Source organism: Amphiprion ocellaris, chromosome 8 (assembly GCF_022539595.1).
Source record: "Amphiprion ocellaris isolate individual 3 ecotype Okinawa chromosome 8, ASM2253959v1, whole genome shotgun sequence".
In the NCBI taxonomy this organism is placed as follows: domain Eukaryota; kingdom Metazoa; phylum Chordata; class Actinopteri; family Pomacentridae; genus Amphiprion; species Amphiprion ocellaris.
This window is the reverse complement of record NC_072773.1, coordinates 4,796,473-4,818,728: the sequence shown is the minus strand read 5'-3', so window position 1 is coordinate 4,818,728 and position 22,256 is coordinate 4,796,473. Positions and strand designations below refer to the sequence as shown.

Below are 22,256 nucleotides of genomic sequence, written 5' to 3'. Positions count from 1 at the left end.
TTTTATGCAGGATTATTTGTGTTTTTGGGTTGTTTTTTTAAAAGTTATTTTAAGGTTTAAAACATGTTCAATAATTTCTGTATATTTTAGGGTTACAGTTTTAGACAAAGATGGCGACTGGGCCATTTTTCATAAAATAATTGAGATGGGTATTTTTGGTAACCATGGAGATGATGGGACTCTTCGGAGAAGCGTGGGGGGAACGTCATGACGTCATGACGTCAGGCGTTAGGAAAGCGGCTGAATTGATCTGGTTGTAGATGTCGGAGCTTCAGGTCCTTCTCAGTTCGGAGCTGATCCTGTTTCTGAACTGATGCTCAGATGTTGCTTCAAAAACTCCGTCAGATTTGTGTTGTTGTGAACTGACCTGAAGTCAGTGTGTGACTGTCAGCGGACAAACAGCTGTTGTGTTGAATCTGTCATTTGTCTATGCTGGAGCCTGCAGTTAGACTTTCTGTAGTCCCTCCCACAGGAAACTAACTGGCTGGTTTAGCTCTGACAATCACTAGAAAGGAGGAGCAAGAAACAAACACACCCTGCAAGTTTAAGAGGCAACAAAACGGGTAAGTTGCTGCTGGTTTTCTTTGACTTACTCTTTTTGACAACCAAAGCCAAGGAAAAAAGAATCCTATTGGAGAATGTGACCTGTAATCTGATGCCTGTATGTTACTGAGTGAGTGTGCTGATGACCGAGGCAGATAAACAGCGAAAGAGAGCTGAAGGAAATGCTACACACTCTGCAAGCTAAGCATATATTCAGCTGAGACTTTGTATGTTAATGATTTGGGCATAAAACCTAGGAGTGATTTTAACAGAAGCTCACATTTCAGCAGATTTGTAGCTGTCAGCTGTAGTCCACTTCCCAGGACAGTGCTGTCCAAATGGAAACAGATTTCCTGTAAACCAAGACATACATGTACCAGTGTATAGCTGCCTAAAGCTGTCACATGTGTGCTAGTTGGAAAACAGAAGTGTAACTAGCAGCGGTAAACCCCATGCTGAATTTGACTATAATTCTGATGACAACTGGTTTGTTTGACTCCTGACACTGAACAAACTCACCAGATCAGAGCAGTGCTAGAAGCCCTTCCTGCTTCTTAATCTGCTGCAGGTTTTCAGTAAAAAAATCAATAAACTAAACTAAACAAATTAAAAATAAAACATCAAACCTTGGGTGACCGTAACTGAAAAACCGTGACATAAGTAATGTGACTCTGGATATTATTTTTAGGAGATATGAACAGCTGTACCTGTATCAACTCACCGAATAGCTCAACAAGTGTTCATAATTATTTTTGTTTCAATAGAACTTGGCTCAAAATAAATTGTGTGACATTTAACTCTCCATGAAAAACAAACTAAAAAACCTTGTTGTTTTTGCTCATTAATGTATCTATAACTTGTGTTGACTTAAAATAAATAGTGTGACATTTAAAAATATATTCACCTGCTGTCTTGCTAAGTCATAGATAAGAAATTAATACCACTATCATGTCTGAGTGTTAAATGCAGAGCTAGGTTAGCATACAGCTAAACTGCTAGCATGTAACTCTGAGTGAAAAACAAGCCAAAAAACCTTTTCATCTTGCTCATTAATGTTAACTTGGTTTGGCTCTAAATAGATAGTGTCATATTTAGCAATACATGTCTTTAGTGTCTTGCCAAGTAATAGAGGGGAAAACTAACGTCACTCTCATGTCTATACTATAAATGTAACGCTGAAGCCGAGTGGTGGTTAGCTTTCAGCTAAACATATATACAGTCTATGCAACTAGCATGCACTATAACTTATGTTGGCGCTATATAAATCATATAGTCTATGATATAAATAGCATGGCATTTTGAAAATATACTCACCTGATGTCTTGCCAAGCAATAGATGAGAAACTGATACCAATATTGTCTGTGTGTGTTAAATGTAGAGCTAGGCTAGCATACAGCTAAACTGCTAGCATGTAACTGAATGAAAAACAAGCCAATAAACCTTTTCATCTTGCTCATTAATGTTAATCTAACTTGGTTTGGCTCTAAATAGCTAGTGTCACATTTAACAATACATTTATTTAGTGTCTTGCCAAACAATAGAGGAGAAAACTAATGTCACTGTCATGTAACTCTAAATGTATCGCTGAAGACGAGTGGTGGCTAGCTCGGAGTTAAACAGCTAGCATGTACTGTAACTTATGTTGGCTCTATATCAATCGTATGGTCTATGATGTGAATAGCAGGACGTTTTTAAAATACACTTACAATGCACTTATTTAAAAGGAGAAAGCTGATACCGTTCTTATGTCTGTATGCTACATGTGAAGCTAAAGCCCAGTAGTTTTTAGCTTAGAGATAAACATCTAGCATGTAAAACAATATGAAAGAGAAACCTAAAAACCTTGTCATTTTTGCACATTAATATTATTAGAACCACTAAAAACTATCTCTTGGCTCCACATGAACTGTGAAACATTTTAAGAGAAATTGATACCATTCTCATTTCTGCATGCTAAAGGTAAAGCAGCAGCTGAGTGGCAATTAGCTTACAGCTAAATAGCTTTCATGTACTTCTGCATGAAAACCTCCAGTATTTATGCTAAGCTAAGCTAAGCTAATAACCCCACAGCTCTAGCAGCCTGTGTAACAAACAGCCATGAGTGCTTAGTCTTTCCATCCAATTCTCAACAATAAAACAGTTATTTAATTATATTTACTAGAATCATTCCAGGCTTATGATTGTGGCTCAAAATTGTTTGTACAAAACAGGAAGCTCCACTGTGGGTGCTGAGTCAGTTAAAAAACAGGAAGATTCCAGACCACAATATCCTTACACGGATGTATTTAAATACATTTAATTTTTATACACAACAAACATTTTTCAATTGATCTGGTATCTCTCACTTGCATCACCCAGACTATTTGCAACCACAAGGTTTTCATTTGTGTGCTTGCATTTTTACTAGTTAGTTTAAAACTACGAAAAAGCTATATGCCCAAATTCCACCAAAGTAAAACTTTCTGGCCATGCACTAGTTCAAACTGTTTATTTCACACAACTGGTATTTTCTAACCGGCAAAGTATGGTTTTAATGGTTATCTTTGCATGTACTTATCCATGTAAAGGTTTATTCCACACAAATAGTACTTTCTAAAATCCTTAAGTGTGCCTAAATTCCACCCAAGTAGCACTTTCTGTAATTTCACTTGGTTGATAAGAGTTGTATGTTGAGCAAATAGTGCCGTTCATGATCGGATAAAAGAACAATGTATCTATCTGTATCCCTCTATCTCTACCTCTGCACCTCTACCTCTATCCCTCTATCTGTATCCCTCTATCTCTACCTCTATCCCTCTATCTCTACCTCTCTACCTCTTCTGTCCCTCTCAACCCTCCCGGCCAGCAGCAGATGGGTCCCCCCACATTAGAGCCGGGTTCTGCTCGAGGTTTTTTTCCCTGTTAAAAGGGTGTTTTCCTTGCCACTGTCGCCTTTTGGCTTGCACTGGGGGTTCAGGCATATGGGTTCTGTAAAGCGTCTCGAGACAATTTGACTGTAATTGGCGCTATATAAATAAAATTGAATTGAATTGAATTAAATCCTGATTCTAATCTCTTGCAGCTCTGGGCCATGAGGTCGTCTTCCCTCCTCCTGCTCTTCTTCCTCGCGGATGTGAGCGATGTTCTTGGGCGTTCAGACTTCAGAATCTGTGCCTTCAACCTCCACAGCTTTGGGGAGTCCAAAAGCAAGAACAGCCAAGTTATGCAGACCCTTGCCAGGGTAAGATAAAGACAGAGGTGGATTTGTTGAGGAGGTTTTGACATTTGACCTTTGTGTTAAATATCAGAGATTATTTAGTCACTATTGAAATGACAGTGTATGTATCTTTACATATTTTTACATCTGTACATCTTGTGCTGAGCACAGGCATGTGTTACGCTTGTGTACATTATGTACAGATACTGAATCACATGACCTAAATATGTAGCGGGCGACATGAACTGATGGGACTCAGAAACACCCCCACAATTTAATCAAATGTTCCTTGTACCATTTGCGACAGATAAGTCCAAATAAATCCATAGCGGTGGATTTGTAGTAGCATCACAATCATGTGATCGTCAGCAGGCAGCTGACATAGTGTTCACTTGTTGTCATAGTTACAGTGACACTGTGCCGCTATCTCGCAATGATACAGAAATCTATAACAAATCCGTGGATCCAGACTATAAGCCGCATCACTGCCAAAATCTAATCACTTGGTCCTTGTGCCATTTCTGACCTTCCCTGAAAATTTCATCCAAATCCGTTAGTCTGTTTATGAGTAATGTTGTGAACAGACAGACAGACAGATGCCAATCGTCACATAACTCCATTGTGTTCCTTGGCGGAGTAATTATAGGTAAGCAAATAGGAAAAATGGGCTGCAAAATGTTTTTTGGGGGGATGCCAGGGCTTTTTAGGCTGTTTGGCTGCACCATACGCAGCTGATATCTAATACATCCATGGCTAAACAATAACAGAGCTGGTATCCTCCTGGAGTTCTAAAATTTCAGCATCTACTCCTGTGTTACACTGCAAATCACCTTACTGTGGCTGTGTTGCTGATCTCTTTCAGATCATTACTCGCTGTGATGTGTGTTTGCTTCAGGAAGTGAGAGACAGTAAAGGAAAAGCTTTGCCACAGCTGCTGGACAGCCTCCAGAGGTGATTATCCAGTCACCATCACACTATTCCATCCACATTATTGTCTTTCTGTCACTTCAGAGATAAATGCACTTTACACTGATTTCCTAGAGACTTATTCGGGCACCTAGTCTCTACCTTTAGTCTAACTTTAAACCTTAAAGCCTTTATACTACATTTCAAGGATTTACATCACAGATACCTGTTTTTTACCATCAAAAGGGAGGGGAGTGTCTACAATATGATAAAGGTTTATGCCCCCCCACAATATTTGTCAATATTTGTCAACTAACTCTCTGAACCCAAAGTCATTTTTGGGCTTTTTTCCCCCCTCCCATCACACTTTCACTCAATTTGATCTTGTTTTTTTTTTTTTTTTACTGTAATATAAAGTCCTGCACCTTTATGGAAACAGAACAATCATGGCTACCTTAAAACCTTAAAAATGTCATTTTTTTCTTGCAGGATAACAGTTATAATGCCAAGCAATACAAAAAGAAAAAGCAAAAGTTGATTATTTATTTTACAATTTTTTGAAAAAACCTGGAATCAGTTTGCCCACAGGTGTTGCCAGTACGGGAAAAATGGTGACTGTATATGCTATAGATATTTCACAATAAAATTTTTGCCTTTTTAATGTGTTTCCATACTTTTCTCCTCTCTCCTCCATGTAAACACAGCCTGCAGTTCAGCCCAGATCCAGAATTTTAGTAGCATGCAGCTGAGTCACAATTGGGTTTATTGTTGCGTTGTAGAGTACAGAATTTAGTGTTTTTTACAGAATGTTTTTAATATAAATGATATGTTTTTGGCAATTTTGTTCAACAAGACATGTGGAATAAAGCCATTTAGATGATGTTACAATTAAAAGCTTAGATTTTTTTGAGTTTTCCACTGGACTCAGGCACATGGGTTCTGTAAAGCGTCTCGAGACAATCTGAATTGTAACTGGCGATTTATAAATAAAACTGAATTGAACTGAACTGAATAGATTGCACACACGATTAGTTCAAAGAGCATTGCAAAATTGAAAATCTCTTGAGTGTTTCTAGTTTCTAGCTGTTATCACCAGAGTCACAGAAGATTGAAAAGTGTATAACGGTAAAATAACATGCCAGTAAGAGTCAAAGAGGATAGAAAAGTGTATAAAAATAAAATAAGATGCCGATGAAGGTCAAAGAGGATGGAATAGGGTATAACAGTAAAATAAGGTGGCGATAAGGATCAAAGAGGATGGAAAAGGGTACAACGGCAAAATAACATGCCAATAAGAGTCTAGGTGATATCATCAGTGTCTTTACGGCAAAATATTTTTGAAACTTTGTGGTTCAGATGATTGAAAGCAACATTGACATCATCTTTTGTGTTCAGGTATGACACTAAACACAAGTATAAAGCTGTGGCCAGCGAGCGACTGGGAAGGTCTGAAACGTACCAGGAGCAGTATGTGTTTGTTTACAGGTGAGCTGAAACTAGGTGCTGTTTTGTATCTCAATGCACTAAAATGTTAAGTCACAGACACAATCGTGAACGATTCTAGGATCTGTAGCTGCTTTGAAATGGCTTCACGTGACCTTCTTCAAGTCATCCATTTGCTTTTTCAGATCTTTGACCTCCTCAGACTTAGCCGCTCTAATGTTTGTGGCTGAGTCTGATGAGTGATTCATATAAATTAGATCAGAGGAGTCACGAAAAGTCAAGGAAAAAACAAAACTTTCTACATGACCACGACTGACAATTCAAGTCACTGTGTGTATATTTTTGATACAGCAGATTTTGTTGTATTTCTAGAAGACCTAAAATAAAACAATGAAATATCTGAAATGCATGATTGTATTGTGACAAAGACTGGTGTTTTAGTGATTCCATCATAGAAATCTAGAGTTATAGGAATCATAACTGCCTCAGTGCTTTACAAGTGTACGTAAACTTTTGTTCACGATTGTACAGGCAGTAATGTTTGTATTGTAATTTCTGTATCTGTGCAGGACGGATTCAGTGACAGTAACTGGCCAGTATCAGTACCCAGATGATAAACCAGGAGATGTAGATGCTTTCTCCAGGGAGCCTTTTGTTGTCCGATTCAAAGCCCCGAAGACTGGTAGGGGTCTGACACTCAGGATTCCCAGTTAGGACAAGAAAAACACTCAGAGAGCTCAGTACTCTGCCAAGGCTGTTCATTCCCCCATATGGCACTGTCAGAAATGCAGCTTTTTTTTTTTTTTTTTTTTTTAAGATAAATGCAGCATTTGTTTATTAGTTATTGATGATCAGAAATCACGATAACATAGAATGTGTCCATTTAATGCAGATGCACCCACAAACAAAATGACTGCGCTGAGCACATGCGTGTGTTATGCATGTGTACGCTATGTAGCTACGGATACCGAATTGCGTGACTTAAATATGTAGCGGGTGGCGGGAATTGATGGGACTCAGAAACACCCCCACAATTTAAAATTGTTCCTTGTATCATTTTTGACAGATAAGTCCTGATAAGTCCAGAGTGGTGGATTTGTAGTAGGATCACAATCATGTGATCGTCAGCAGGCAGCTGATGTAGTGTTCACTTGTTGTCATAGTTACAGCGACGCCATGCCGCTATCTAGCAATGATGCAGAAATCTATAATAAATCCGTGGATCCAGACTATAAGCCGCATCACTGCCAAAATCTAATCACTTGGTCCTTGTGTCATTTCTGACCTTCCCTGAAAATTTCATCCAAATCTGTTAGTCTGTTTTTGAGTAATGTTGCAACAACAGACAAACTGATGGACAAATATACGCCAATCCTCACATTACTCTGCCGTGTTCCTTGGCAGAGTAATTGTAGGTAAGCAAGTAAGAAAGATGGGATGCAAAATGTTTTTTTGGGGGGCGCCTGGGCTTTTTAGGTTGTTTGGCAGCATCATATGCAGCTAATATCTAATGCATCCATGGCTAAACCTACTAGCACGGTGCTCACTAAGCAACAACAGCACTGGTATCCTCCTGGTCCTCTTGGTCCTTGTGACATTTCTGATCTTCCCTGAAAATTTTATCTAAATCCGTTTGTCCATTTTTGAGTAATGTTGCTAACAGACAGGAAAACAGACGGACAAACCAACGCCGATCGTCACATAACTCTGTCATGTTCCTTGGCAGAGTAATAATGAAAAGTGTAAAAGTGATGTTTAGCAGTTTGAACATCTTTTCCCTGCATTCTCTTTCCCTACAACCTCCATTTTTATCTGCAGCTATTAGAGAATTCACCCTCATACCGCAGCACACGACTCCAAGCAACACCACCAAGGAGCTTGATGCACTTTACGATGTTTTGCAACGTGTCAGAAAGATGTGGAGAACCGAGGTAAACTCTCATTTTGAAAACAACAGTGTTAAAGTTCAGGTTATTAATATGCTGTATTCTGACTGTGACTGTTGCTGTGTGGATGTGAGCAGAACGTGATGCTTCTTGGAGACTTTAATGCTGACTGTGGCTACCTGGCTAAGAAGAACAGGAAGTATGTGCGCCTGCTTACAGAAAACAACCTCTTTTGGCTCATAACAGATGACGTCGACACCACCGTGCGATCGACCACATCCTGCTCCTACGACAGGTGAAGGGACTCATGTTTGGGAACTCTGCAAGGAACTAAAACATTCCTTCGGCTGTTTGTGCTCTGCATTTTCACAGCAGCATCAAGATGAGACAAAGTGGTGAAATTAAAGGTCATTTTTTGCACTCAAAAATACAAAACAATGATGAATTTAACAACCTTCTCATTGTGGATCACAGTTCTCAGACTCTCACTGGGTGCCTACCTTTGTATAAATACTTAAAAAAAGGCCTGGCTTTTGTCGTCAGCCCATGTAAGGCTAAATAACCACTAACCACTGGAGTTTTGGGATAAAAATCGTAGCAGAAACTTGTGTTCAGCCCAGATAGTTTGGTAATCCCAGCAAGCAAGGAGAAAACTTTCCCACAACATTTTCTAACAATATTCACAGGTTCTAATATTGTCTTAAAGAAAACATTTTAATCTAATGTGTAAAGAACATTTTAAGGACATGTATCATTTCAAATAATGTTCCTACAATGTTAAAAGTGAACTAAGACAGGACATTTTAACACTCAGAGGATATTTGGAAGCTGCGGTCAGATTATTGTTTCATGACAACAAAATTCACAAACCAACATTCAGAAAATGTTTTCAATTCCTGAGACCTTTTTTTTTATAAAGCATTCCTGTAAGGTGACATAATAACAAAATACTGAATGTTCTTCCATGAAAATCCCACAGTGTAAGAAGTTCCTGAGACTTTATTCTGCCTTTAAGTACATTCTCGTTTGGCTTAAAAAACACATCCGGCTTTGCAGAACTTTCTGAGAAAGTTATTAGAACAGAACAGAACGAAAACTTTTTTTTCTCCTTTGTTTTGTAGTTGCAGATTTTTAAAAGGCTGGAGAAGATGCTAGTTATCATTCAGCAACCCCAAAAGTTTCTGAAATTTTAGGAAATCTCCTTTTTGAGGGTAAAACATACTTTTTGGACTTTAATTGGACTCTGGCTCTGGTGGAAATGCAGTTAAAGAACTAAAATTTCACATGCTAGAGTGAAGCCAGACGCCAATCATTTACCCTGAGTGATGGTTGTGAGTGGTCCAATGAACCTGATTGTAGGAAACAAAAGTTCACACAGTTTATTCTAAAAACATTCTTTGCATATTAATCTCACTGGAATAAATTAGTGTAAATTCCATTGGACCAAAATACAAAAAATACAAAAAATTATCAAAAACAAAATGACATTATTTTCAATATCTGTGTTTTGTTTTTCAAAGGGAACTTTTTCCAGCCTCAAATCTTTATTTAAATACTCGTTCATTCATTCATTCATTACATGTTTCCTTTTTCAGTTCAGGCTTTGTTTTCAAAGCCAGGCTGTTCTGTTAGAGTTCTGGCCTCTTAGATTTCACCAGAGTTGAATTGTGGCGCTACTTTAACTACGTTCTATAAGCGAGGCTCCTGATTCTGCAAAATTCTTTGAAATTCATGTATTTTGCAGAAAATGACTTCATTTTAAAAGCTTATGCAAGGTCAGCTCTTTAGCATACTTTCATATTCTGAAAAATTAGCAACATGGGTAAAACGTGTGCTTTTTTTCTGTATGTTCTGACAGGATCGTTGTGCACGGAGAAACATTTCACAGAGCAATTGTTCCTTCTTCAGCCAAACCATTTAACTTCCAAGAGGCATATCAGCTAACAGAGGACCAGGTAACATAAAGTTCTGTGTGTCTGTATGTGTGTGAATTTACCTTCTCATACATATTAAATTCCATCAGGATGTAGGTTCTGAAGGAACACGTGATCTGGTTCAGTACAGAAAAGCCACAGGACATAAGTTCTGTATTAGCATTTATCCGTCATTAACCTCAACCAAAGTGCTTTTGTTGCCTAAAACTGATCACAGATGTGAGTCTGGATGTTTGTATGCTTTGTAGGTCCTCCATCCACCCCAATCACCCCCTGCTGACTCTAATGCAGTTCATTTATGTGTCCTTTAAATCAGTGGTCCCCAACCTTTTTAGCACCACAGACCGATTTAATGTCAGAAAATATTTTCATGGACTGGCCTTTAAGGTGTGGTGGATAAATATAACAAAATAAAATGATATGACTGGCATAAAAACTGTGGTATTTTCTAAATATAATAATAAATGTGAATCCACTGTGTACTCATATGCAGCTTTATTAGCAGAGTCCTCGTAACATCACGCCAACAACATGAGCATGAGTAACATCCTTTCTGCCTCCTAACACTCTCTGGTCACTATGGTAATGTTTAAACATGCCTTCACAATAAGATACACCACAAAAACAAATACAAAGTGCATGAAAAATACAACTCACCATAATGCTGAATCAGTGGGAGGCCTGAGCTTGTTTCTCTGCAGCGACATCTTTTTAAATGCAGCCTCTCCTAGAAGTTCACAGCAAATGTCTTTAGTGGTGGCCAGGATCAATTCTTCACCAGTAGTGAATGGCTTCTTAGCCTTAGCAACACGGTTAGCCACCAAGCATCATGCTCTCAGTGAACTCGCAGTTGTTGATCTGGTGGCCCTCAGTAACTGCTTCTGTCCTTCTTGTCCACACTTTTTCTTTTAAAATACTCCAGAGGCTTGTCTTTTAATGCAGGGTGCTTGTTCTCTAAGTGGTGAAACAGTTTTGAAGGCTTCATTGCCTCATTAGAGAGTCGGTCGCTGCATATTATGCAGAGCAGGTTTGGTGTGAGGGAATCACTGTCACAATAAATCCATATTTTAAGTAGGACTCCTGGTGTTGTCTGTTAAATGCAGCTTTCTTTTCTTGGAAGTCGTAGGCTCTTCTTCTGTCTCCTCACTGGGCCTTTTCCCCTTTGCAAAGAAACTTTCCAAAGACGTTTGTTTTTTACTCATTTTGCTAGCTTGTGGGTTTAATTTTAGCGGTAATGTATCACATGACAGAGACAAGCGTCTTGACATGCGTGATGAGTGAGTCACATACGGATGTGACGGAGAGAATCCGGTCATTTTTCCAAATAAACCATCACTCAGACTCAGATAATAAATAAAACAGAAATAAAGTTAGTTATTAATTCTTTCTGTGCAGACCGGTACCACATGACCCATTGACCAGTACCGGTCCGCAGCCCATGGGTTTGAAGACCGCTGCTTTAAAGAACATAATTCTGACATCAATTACGTTGAAACTAACTGGAAAAACAATTTACTTGTTAGCGTAAATGTGACACAATTCGACAAACAGAGCTAAAAATATGTTAAAAAAAAAAAAAAAAACAAATCAAAGAAAGCCAGAATTTAGTTTTTTAAATGTGTGCTGATGCTAGCAAACTGTTGCTTTTGTGCTTTTTGTTCAGGCTCTGGATGTCAGCGACCACTACCCTGTGGAGGTCCAGCTGAAGGTCGATAACAGTCCCTTCGGTGGCGCAAACAAACCAACAAATCAGGAATCGCTCTTTTCTTTCCTCGTCCTCGGCCATTTTGTCCTTCAAATGTTACCATGGTAGCTGAACAACAAACCAACAGCATTAGAATCTGAGGACAGCTGACTTCATGATTCCTCAACCTGTGGAGTCCAACTTGCCAAAAACCTGAATATCCTGAAATATTTAGGCAGAATTTTTATAAACTGGATGACACCTGCAGCATCATCAGTGTCTTTATGACAGTCTGTTTGTCATGTAAAATAAACTGAATAAATATCAAATATACAAATGTTTCTCTGATAAGAAACTTACCTGTTGTAAATACTCTTGTTGAATGTTGCTTTGAGTGCTATTTATAATGGATTAAACTCAAGTCAGATCTTAAACTGTGGTGACTTTGTCTTTTAGTCGACATCTTCAGTCAGCACCGTCTCCTTAGGGCTGCTCTGGGTTTTCAGGCAGATGTGTTCTGTAAAGCGTTTTGAGACAATTTGACCTGTAATTGCTGTTATATAAATAAAATTAAATTGAATTCAGTTCTAAGAATAAGAAAAGCAAACTGTGTTCATAAACCACCAGACAAATAAATTTCTTCTTCCTCCTGCGCAACAACACTTGAATTTAACACAAAAACCTACCAATGTGTATTACCAGGACTTAAAGACAGTGCCGTGTCGACAATCCTTTTTGGGACACGAAAAATCCATCCTTCTTCTGTTTTTTTATTTCTAACTTTTCAGGAACAGTAATTCAAAATGAAGGTGATTCCTTTATTTTTGCATTTTAGAGCGTCTGATAATGTTGACTGCAAAGTAGTGGTAGGTGAGAGTGTAGCCTGATTGGATGGTGGTGTGTAGGAAGACTCCGGTGGTGAGGAAGATGAAGAGGACGAAGGCAGAGCAGAGGATAAAATGGTGGAATCTGAAAAAGGAAGAGCGTCGAGTGGTTTTCAGGCAGGAAGTGAAACAGGCTATGGGTGGTCAGGAGGTGCTTCCAGATGACTGGACAGCTACAGCTAATGTGATCAGGGACACAAGTAGGTGTGTCATCTGGAAGGAAAGTAGAAAAGGACACTTGGTGGTGGAATGAGGAAGTGCAGGTGATTAATCAGAGAAAGATGTTAGCTGAGAAGTGGGACACTGAGAGGACTGAAGAGAGAAGACAGGAGTACAGGGAGATGCAGCGTTAGGTGAAAGTAGAGGTGGCAAAGGCCTAACAAAGGATGACTTGTGTGGTTGTTGGACAGTGAGGAGGAAGAGACTGATTTATTGGGTTGGTGGGGCAGGAAGATAGAGATGTGAAGGACGTGCAGCAGGTTAGGGTGATTGAGGACAGAGATGGAAATGTTCTGACAGGTGCCAGAAGTGTGATGGGAAGATGGAAAGAGTCTTTTGAAGAGTTCAGGAATGAGGAAAATGAGAGACAGTGGAGAATAGAAGAGGTGACTGTTGTGGACCAGGAAGTAGCAGAGATTAGTACAAGAACTGAGGAGGACATTGAAGAGGATGAAGAGTGGAAAAGCAGTTGGTCCTGATGATATACCTGTGGAGGTGTGAAAGTGTCCAGGAGAGGTGTCAGTAGAGCTTCTAACTAGGTTGTTCAACAAGATCTTAGGGAGTGAAAAGATGCTAGTGCCAATTTTAAGAGCTTTTTAGGCAACTACAGAAGAATTGGAAAAAGTGGAAGCTAGACAAAGGACAGAAGTGAGCATTTGTGAGCAACAGCATGGTTTCATGCCAAGAAAGAGTGCTACAGATGCAATATTTGCTTTGAGGATGTTGATAGAGAAGTACAGACGAGGTCAGAGGGAGTTGCATTGTGTCCTTGTAGAGCTAGAGAAAGCAGATGACAGGGTGCTGAGAGAGGAACTGTGGTGTTGCATGAGGAAGTCTGTATGTTAGACTGGTGCAGGACATGGATGAGGGCTGTGAGACAGTGGTGAGGTGTGCTGTAGGAGTAACAGAGGAGTTTAAGGTGGGACTGCATCAAGGATCAGCTATGGTGATGGACAGGCTGAGAGATGTGGATAGACAGGAATGTCCATGACTATGATGTTTGCAGATGACACTATGATCTGTAGTGAGTGCCGGGATCAGGTGGAGGAAAATCTAGAGAGGTGGAGGTATGAAGCGATGTTATATGATTTAGAGACACTGAGGAAAAGTCAAGAAGCAGAGCTGGAGGTAGCAGAGGTTAAAATGTTGAGGTTCTCTCTGGGACTGACCAGGATGGATAGGATCAGGAATGAGGACATCAGAGGGACGTTAGAGGTTTCGGAGATAAAACCAGAGAGGCCTGACTGAGATGGTTTGGACATGTACAGAGGAGGGACAGTGAATATATCGGTAGAAGGACGCTAAGTTTTGACCCAGAGGAAGGCCAAGGAGGAGGTTTATGGATGTAGTGAAAGAGGACATGAAGACATGAAGGATGTACAGGACAGGGTTAGATGGAGACAGATGATTCGATGTGGTGACCCCTGAAGGGAAAAGCCGAAAGGGAAAAAAGACCTATAAAATAACTGTATATTTTATTTTCTGTTAAATACAATTTTAAAACAGAAATTCATAATTGTTCATTAAATACTATAAATTTTCTATATATTATTTTTATATTTTATTTTCTATGAAATATAATTTTAAAATACTAATTTATAATTGTGTGTATTGGTGTAATTGAATAAATTTTATTAATAACGTCTATTGTTTTTTACTGTGTACCACAGTAATAAAATAAAAGATGCAGGCAAGTAAAAATAACGTGAGCATGACCCAGTAAACTTGGACTATCACACCGAAAAATGGTGACTATCTGGATGATCAGATAAAAGGTTAATGATGAAGAAAATAGCACACCTTTTGCTACTAGTGTCACATGTCACCCCCTGCATTCCATTTCCCATGGTTATCCACAATTCTGTTATCTTTATTTGTTACTGTCTGTCTGACATCCCCCCCACCACCACCATCACCTGCACTTCCCTTAACTTTTGGTGTCACACCTTGACCATTTGCATCTGTATGCCAGATCCTTTGATTGAACTGCTCTTTGTTCTTTTTGTCTTACCGTCTGGTTACCAACTATATGCAGATTAACCACTATTCACCCTTGTGTTTACATACGGCCCCTCTCTCTACCCTCTGATCCACCCTCTGACATCCCTATAAAAGGGGTACTCGCAGAATGCTCTGGGTCGGTTTACCTTCACAGACTCATGCTCTGTGTTGGTAAGCCCACTGTATGCCAGAATACCAATAAACACCCCACTACAGCAAACTTCGCAGAACTAAGAGTGAAATTTCTTCAACATTAACTAATGCTAAGCTACCTGCTGCCATATCTTGGTAGCTAATTTAATGTCTAAAGATGTCACATTCTACATACACACATGGACAAAATTGTTGGTACCCCTCAGTTAATGAAAGACAAACTCACAATGGTCACAGAAATAATTTGAATCTGACAAAAGTAAAAATAAATAAAAATTCTATGAAAATTAACCAATGAAAATCAGACATTGCTTTTGAACTGTGGTTCAAAAGCAATGTCAGTCACCACCTACCTGGTGGTATTGGTTCTGATGATTCTTCTTCATTTTCCTTTTTAAACAAAATTGGGAAAAAATAATGTCATGATTCAATTTCATTGATAAACCAAGCGTTGTCAAAAGTGAACACACAAGACAGAAACTAACTTACCACTATGAAAATGCTTGAATTTGTGTATCTTCCTGCTATTAAACAAAACCAAGAAAAACATTGTAATCAGTCATGATTTGGCAGAAATATTATCATCCAGCAAAACCATGTTAACATTTGTATCGTTCTCTGTCATCCTCACCTTGTTGTGAACCTGTTTTCTTCAGTCTGAAGTAAAACCAATAAACTAATCCAGCAGATATTAATGAAAAAGTACAACAGAGATGATGCTCACAGCTACTGTGACATTTGAACTTTTTTCTCCACATTCAGCATCAGTAGAAGCAGTTCCTGCTTTTATCAGTTCAAGGTTTATTGATTCACATCTGTAAAGACAGAAGGACATTTTTAGAGGAAACTGTTCAGAAACAACAGATTCTCTGCTGTTGTTAGAAGTCAGGTGTCTCCATGTGTGATTTAAAGCTTCACTTACTGAGTATGTGGCTGACAAGATGTAAATGTTCCATCTGAAAATGTTCCATTGCTGCAGTCAGAGCACACAGTGTCTGTGAAGGCTGTTCCTGCACAAACACAATCATAGATCTGTAGAAACCACTTCAGAATCACATTATGAAGGACTCAAAGTGTTACATGATGAATGATGAGCAGACGAACAACAATCCAACATATTTAATCAGTTAATTATTCTGCTGAGGAGAAGATCAGACTGGAATCAGCAGAAGAAAAATATTAAAGGACAAATCAGCAAACATTCATTAATAAAGTCTAGTTTTAGCTGCAAGAACCACAAAGAATCTTTGGTAAAACTGTGTGTAGTGGTTAATGTGAAGACATGGTTGAAGCTGGTTCAAGACAAAAAGACAAAGAAAAGATCAGGTGTGTAGATGATGTAGTTTTATACAGCTGTTGGTCAGATCAGAGATTATTTCATCTTCCTTTTATCTAATTCTGGTGCTTCTTTACTCAAATCAACAACTTAATGAGGTCTGACTCCCTGAATTCTTGCCGTTTCATTTAAAATTTTACCAGAAATACCGACCTGTTTGGTTGATGTATTGTCCTGGATGACAGATTCTGTGTTTACGTGCTGCTACACAGTTGTTCCCTATTGGGTCAATACAGTAGAATCCATCCAGTGGTTCACAAACTGCATCTGATGTTGTTGTACATGATGTCTTTACCTTCAGACTCCAACCTGTCAGGAAAGATTGAAGATACACAGAGAACTTGAGAAAATGGATCATTTGGATTTGATTTAAAGCAACTATAATAATGACTGAGTGGACATTTGATTTCAGAGGGGGGAAGGAAAGATCAGTCTGTCATTACTGCAACTAATACAGCAGCTCATCATTTACAGATAACTATAATATATACACCGATCAGGCATAACATTATGACCAGTGACAGGTGAAGTGATTATTTCTTTATCATGGCACCTGTTAATGGGTTGGATATATGAGGCAGCAAGTGAACATTTTGTCCTCATAGTTGATGTTAGAAGCAGCAAAAATGGGCAAGGGTAAGGATTTGAGCCAGTTGGATAAGGGCCAAATTGTGATGCCTCCACGACTGGGTCAGAACATCTCCAAAACTGCAGCTCTTGTGGGGTGTTCCTGGTTTCAGTGGTGAGGATCTATCAAAAGTGGTCCAAGGAAGGAACAGTGGTGAACCAGCAACAGGGTCATGGACGGCCAAAGCTCATTTATGCCCGTGGGGAGGAAGGCTGGCCTGAGCGGTCCGATCCAACAGACCAGCTACTGTTGCTCAAAATGTCAAAGAAGTTAATGCTGGTTCTGGTAGAAAGGTGTCAGAACACACAGAGCATCAGGTTGTTGTATATGGAGCTGCATAGCTGCAGACCAGTCAGGGTGCCCATGCTGATCCCTGTACACTGCTGAAAGACCAACAATGAACACGTGAGAATAAGAACTGGACCACAGAGCAATGGAAGAAGGTGGTCTGGTCTGATGAATCATACACAGTGGAACAAGCAGTAACCAACCAAGTTTCCACCAGAACATCTCTAACATATCAACACAAATCTACCTTCATCACAGCTGATGCAGGGGAGACACTCCTTGAGCCCAGTGAATCTATTCATGAAGGTTCCATCGATGCAGGGCAGACATGATGTCAATCTAAACTCTGAACAGTCAGTTTTAACTCGACTTCCTGGTGGAAACAAAACGGTTAGTTTAACACAATCCTGCTTCCTTTTAACTAAAATGTGATACAATCCATGTTGCTTGCTACACTGTTACCCCAAATAGATGAAGCCATACTGTAAAAAAATTTAATTTTTAAAAATAACTCTATACTTACACCTACAGCAGTTTTCCTTTTTTAATTGTATAGATCGGTCCATAAAATTAGACATTACCTGTTAATTAAGAACAAAGCAGCTATTAAATGACAAGAAAAATCTCTAATTAAGTTAAATGCAGCTCCTGCTACAAATGTTAATTCTAATGCTATCAATGTAATGCTTTTCTTGCTCATTTTATGCTAAATCTTATTAATTTTATATTTGTCTGTACTTTCATATTCAAACTCTGTAATTCTACTTACAAAATAGACAAACTTTGTTTTATTACTTCCAATTTATTGTTTGATATTCTACATTGTATCTGAATAAAATGAAATAAAGTGTATTAATTCAATAGCGTACTTTCTTTGTCTTTCAAAACAAGACAATCTTGAGCACCTGTTAACACTTGATTAAAGGTGTTTGTTTGTAATAATTTAGCCGAAAACTGTGAAATTAAACTGTTTTAGAGCGGATTTTAATTAAATTAATTGAAGATTTTTGATTGGAATGACTCAGAGAAAACAATCTGTAAAATAATAATGTTTCTCTGCAAAATATATTTTAAAATGTCTCTGAATGTATTGTTTTTGCACTTCACTTAAATTAATATATTTTGCTGTTTTTTTGAGTCATTTGACTGTTTTTTAATGTTTTTTTACAATGCAAAGTTCACATAATAAATAGACATTAATTCCAATCTATATTTACTTTTTTCCTCTTGTTATTTGTCAGATGCATGTTCTAGGACAAGATTTCACATGTGATGACAAACATCCAGTTGGATCTTACCTGCAGGACACATTGGACAGCATTCATTCCTGATCTGATATTCTGCTGGATGACATGTTAGAGTTTGACCAGTGAAGACTTTTATCACGATGATCTGTGGAGATAAGAAAAGTTTTTCTGTCTCAGTGAAGCCTCAGTTGAAATTGAGACCCTCAAATATTAAGAAAGAGCGTTTTGTCCGACAGCTACCAAACAGCTGCAATGTAATCTAATGGGTTATTATGTTTGTTTCAGAGTTAAAGTGCTGGTTTTTGCCATCGACAGGCTCAGATTGTGATTATAAGAACATTACAGATTTGGTTTTCTATAAAGGCAAATGTGTGTCTAATATGTGACAGAAGTCTTGTTCTGAAATGTTGCAGGAAGATAGAGTTGGAATCATCCAGAGTCCAGAAAGTGTAACATGATGTCTCCTAAAAGACAAAAAAAATAAACTGTTTGTGCCCTTCCAAGATTGGGGCAATAAAATGACTTTGCAAAGCTTTCACAGACTACATCCTGGGTGGGACACACTGAAACTGTGGTTAGTTGTTCTACAAACACATGAAAACTCTTCTGTTCATACAGAGACCGTCATGTTTACAGAGACCTGCTGCAGAGAGAATGACTGTAATGGTGTCAGAAAGTTGTTCTGGTTTCAGTCCACATAAAACATGGCAGGAAAACGGCAGAAACAATCACTGTGAGCCAGTAATGTTTAAAAATGCCTCAGATTGGATTGCAGCTGTTTAGCTTTTATCTGTCCATTTATTTCTACTCTCATGAATCATTTACATCTAAAAACATGATCCACCAGAGGACAAGTTAGGAAACACTGGTGTTATCCTTTAAGTCAACACAGACACACAGCAAGGCCAACATAGTGGTTTTACTGAGGTGAAATCAAATGATATTTAGAATACATGTTGTCTTCAGTCAGTCTGGTGGACTCAGCTGTCTGGACCTGAAAACTCCTCCTTGGTTCAATCACAACAGCTTGACATCATCATTAATCCACCAATGGTGCTGATCAAATAAACGCTACTCGTCTAGCAGCACTCACTGGGGCTTTTTTTTTTTTTTTTTTAAATTGAGAAACTGCTGTTTATTGTGACAATTTGAGACTAATCAACTCAGTTGAGTGGATGAACTCAAAAATGAAATAAAATTTCAAATAACAAACGTTTATTTTCCATTTTACAAGTTTTTAAGTTTGATAATTCCACCATCTGACACCAGCTCTACTCTACTGTACAGCATAGTCGTAATTATTGTTGTATATAATGATAACAGTGAAATTACTGCATGAATAAATGCACACAGTTGTAGGTGTGGCTCTGTTAGTGATACCTAAGTTCACAATAACTGAACTCATCTGAACCTCAAAGGTCCAACAGGTTAAAGTCAGACGTCCTCCTACTTTACTGCTCTACCAGAGACATTTCTGGACCTCAGTCTAACATCACCTTCACCAAACTGTCTCCTCCCAGCTCACATGATGAACACAACAGCTTCAGTTTCTTATTTTATTCATGTAGGTGGAAAATGAAAGTACTGCATCAAAGTGACAGTCAGAAAGAAAAAGTCAGAAAATAAAGTTTACAGAAATGTTGGAGAGATGAAACCTGATCAAGAAATGACTGATTGTAAAATACAAACTTGTTTTACCAAAAATGTTGGAGGCGTCAAAACATTCCTTCTCCAAATCATTTTATAGGCTGGAAGTTGTAGTTTATCTTGATCTGAAGACACCACCTCACTGAGAACTGGGATTTGTTGAGTTGTAGCTGCAGGAAAATATCTGAAAGCAGAAAGAAACCAGGTCAAAACTGCTCTAACTAGAAGTGAAACCTGGTTCTTAAGCTGCTTAGTACCAGATTTGTGCAGGAAAAGAGTTTAAAGTATCAACATGCAGCTGCAGAGCTGTTTAGAAGCAGCTTAAATGTTTTATCTCTTTTGTGAGTAATAACAGAGATCATTGAACCAAGACGAGCTGCTCAAAGTTCACTTTATTTCAACTTCATCTGTTTGTTTCCTTTCAAAGTTCCTTTTGTGACACTGATAGATGTTCAGATGAGCTGATTCAGGAATAAATCTGAATGTTTCTGGTCACACAGCAGCATGTGATTATTAGACTCTTTCAGTTTTCTCAGGTTTTTCTACAGAAACAAGTTTTCAGCTGCTGCATTTTAGGAAATCACTTCTGACGTCTGAAGACAGGAAGTAAATAAAATCACATTCAGCTGCAGTTTTCTGCACAAACTGGAACACTGAGAAGTTCTACTGACATTATAACATTATACAAAAATACACAGTATACTGATTATAGATACTTTAACAATTAACATTCAGACATGAATTCAGGACTCTTACCGTCGTGTGATTAAACGTCTCCGTCACGGTGCTGTGAGTAGATCAAGGACCATTGGAAACATGACATTCGATTTAAAACAATAATGAAAACGATGACGATGGCAGATATCAGTTCTAAACTCTGAGCACTTTCCTCCCAGATCCTTAGTGAGAACCTTCTCGTCTCTTATGGTGTTAAAAAAGGTCATCTGGATGAGGACAACACAACTTGTTCAACCAGGACAGATCTACAACTCCTCCCACCCATAGAAAAGAGGACTGTCCCAGCTTTATAAAGAACAGTGGAGATTTTACCACTAATAATCCAAACCATCAAACTCTTCATTTATATTTGTTGAGACATTTTTGCTTTGTTTTGTTTGTTTTAATAACTGACTTTTGACAGTCACATTCAAAATTACAACAGTTTGCATCAGTCTGTTTGAGGTTTGACAACTTCGAATGAAATTATGTTCAACAAATTACATTCAGTTACAGGAATTAATTTTCTCTCTACAATCAAAATTACGGCAGTTTGAATTTAAATATTAAGTTGATGCAATCACCAACTTTACTATGTAAATCCAGCTCATCAAAATAATGTTTACAACCTAGAAGAGTTTGTTCAAATCTGTGAGTTACTTCTTGTTAATCTCACCACCATGTCTTTAAGTAGGTTGTAGGGAGAGATTCCTCTATTACTGTTATGGACTGAAGCCTGTTAAAGGTTAAAGCAGATACCAGGAGTTGTTCACCTCCAGAATTCTCAGATGTTCTTTTACTTTCACTTCCTTTTCACTTGGCTCTTTATGAAACCAGCTTCTGTCCTCAGTCAACCTCAGTCTTCTCTGATTAAGTGTCTGCTGTTAATTACAGAACACATTTCTACACATTGATGATGCTGAATTCAGAACTTTCATGTTTTTTTGTTAAAGTGTCCACATGTGATGTAAAAAAATAAACAAAGAAAACATTTCTGATGAATTTCTGTGTGATGTCCCAAATGTGTATAAATGTTTTATTGCACTAAATAACTGGTGGACATTTGAATTTTGTGAATTCACCATTTGTACACTTTCCACAACAGTTAACACCTGCTCTAGATTGTTTTGGGGAAAAAAAAACTCTATTAGTACACGTATTTACTCTAAAAAAGTTTATGCATTATGTTGGATTTAAGGAAAGAAGCTAAATTTGAATTTAAAAGTATGAATAAGTATAAAACTACATAAATGTACCTTTAAATGATAAGAAAAAGTGTTAAATTAATATTATGGACATAGACTTTTATATAAAGAACTGCAAGTTTATAATTAGAGATAATTATTGTCATTTTACCTAAATTTGCAGAGAAGTTAAGAAAGCAGGAAAAACACTGCATAAATGAAGTAGTATATTTTCTGTAAAATATAAATACATTTAAAAAAGAGAGCGCAAAGGACAAATAAATGGAGTTTGGGATTATTGTAATAATACAAAAAAAATATTTTTGGGGTTGTTAATTTATAGAGAATGTCTGCACTTT

General features: G+C 38.1%; 2 protein-coding genes and 2 long non-coding RNA genes across 4 annotated transcripts; 1 reads left to right on the top strand and 3 right to left on the bottom strand.

The window, feature by feature from the left end:
- Positions 1–298: 298 nt before the first annotated feature.
- Positions 299–12,027, top strand: dnase1l1 (deoxyribonuclease I-like 1). The gene is made up of 9 exons (XM_023265161.3): positions 299–563; positions 3,606–3,764; positions 4,603–4,691; positions 6,042–6,131; positions 6,659–6,771; positions 7,908–8,020; positions 8,113–8,270; positions 9,834–9,930; positions 11,573–12,027. Exons 2-9 carry the CDS (start codon positions 3,615–3,617, stop codon positions 11,720–11,722), a joined length of 960 nt encoding a protein of 319 aa, XP_023120929.1. The 5' UTR covers positions 299–563; positions 3,606–3,614; the 3' UTR covers positions 11,723–12,027.
- Positions 11,978–15,486, bottom strand: LOC129349403 (uncharacterized). The gene is made up of 3 exons (XR_008602393.1): positions 15,340–15,486; positions 15,204–15,240; positions 11,978–12,110 (listed from the first exon to the last, which is right to left on the bottom strand). It is a non-coding gene; the product is annotated as an uncharacterized LOC129349403 (long non-coding RNA).
- A 4-nt stretch (positions 15,487–15,490) lies between these two features.
- LOC111565161 (tumor necrosis factor receptor superfamily member 14-like) lies at positions 15,491–18,349 on the bottom strand. Its single transcript, XM_055012663.1, has 5 exons — positions 18,320–18,349; positions 17,350–17,557; positions 16,340–16,495; positions 15,773–15,860; positions 15,491–15,665 (listed from the first exon to the last, which is right to left on the bottom strand). Exons 1-5 carry the CDS (start codon positions 18,347–18,349, stop codon positions 15,542–15,544), a joined length of 606 nt encoding a protein of 201 aa, XP_054868638.1. The 3' UTR covers positions 15,491–15,541.
- Positions 18,350–18,382: 33 nt separating this feature from the next.
- LOC129349402 (uncharacterized) lies at positions 18,383–20,929 on the bottom strand. The gene is made up of 3 exons (XR_008602392.1): positions 20,753–20,929; positions 20,048–20,180; positions 18,383–18,494 (listed from the first exon to the last, which is right to left on the bottom strand). It is a non-coding gene; the product is annotated as an uncharacterized LOC129349402 (long non-coding RNA).
- Positions 20,930–22,256: the final 1,327 nt, after the last annotated feature.

What these genes read in the sequence shown, in the direction of transcription:
- dnase1l1 (XM_023265161.3), top strand. Translation starts at nt 3,615, where the DNA reads ATGAGGTCGTCTTCCCTCCTCCTGCTCTTCTTCCTCGCGGATGTGAGC. An exon ending in GAAAGATGTGGAGAACCGAG is followed by an intron (nt 8,021 to 8,112) that starts GTAAACTCTCAT and finishes GGATGTGAGCAG; the next exon opens with AACGTGATGCTTCTTGGAGA. An exon ending in ACATCCTGCTCCTACGACAG is followed by an intron (nt 8,271 to 9,833) that starts GTGAAGGGACTC and finishes ATGTTCTGACAG; the next exon opens with GATCGTTGTGCACGGAGAAA.
- LOC111565161 (XM_055012663.1), bottom strand. Translation starts at nt 18,349, where the DNA reads ATGCATCTGACAAATAACAAGAGGAAAAAA. An exon ending in CTGCATCAGCTGTGATGAAG is followed by an intron (nt 16,496 to 17,349) that starts GTAGATTTGTGT and finishes CTTTCCTGACAG; the next exon opens with GTTGGAGTCTGAAGGTAAAG. An exon ending in TCTTGTCAGCCACATACTCA is followed by an intron (nt 15,666 to 15,772) that starts GTAAGTGAAGCT and finishes CTGTCTTTACAG; the next exon opens with ATGTGAATCAATAAACCTTG.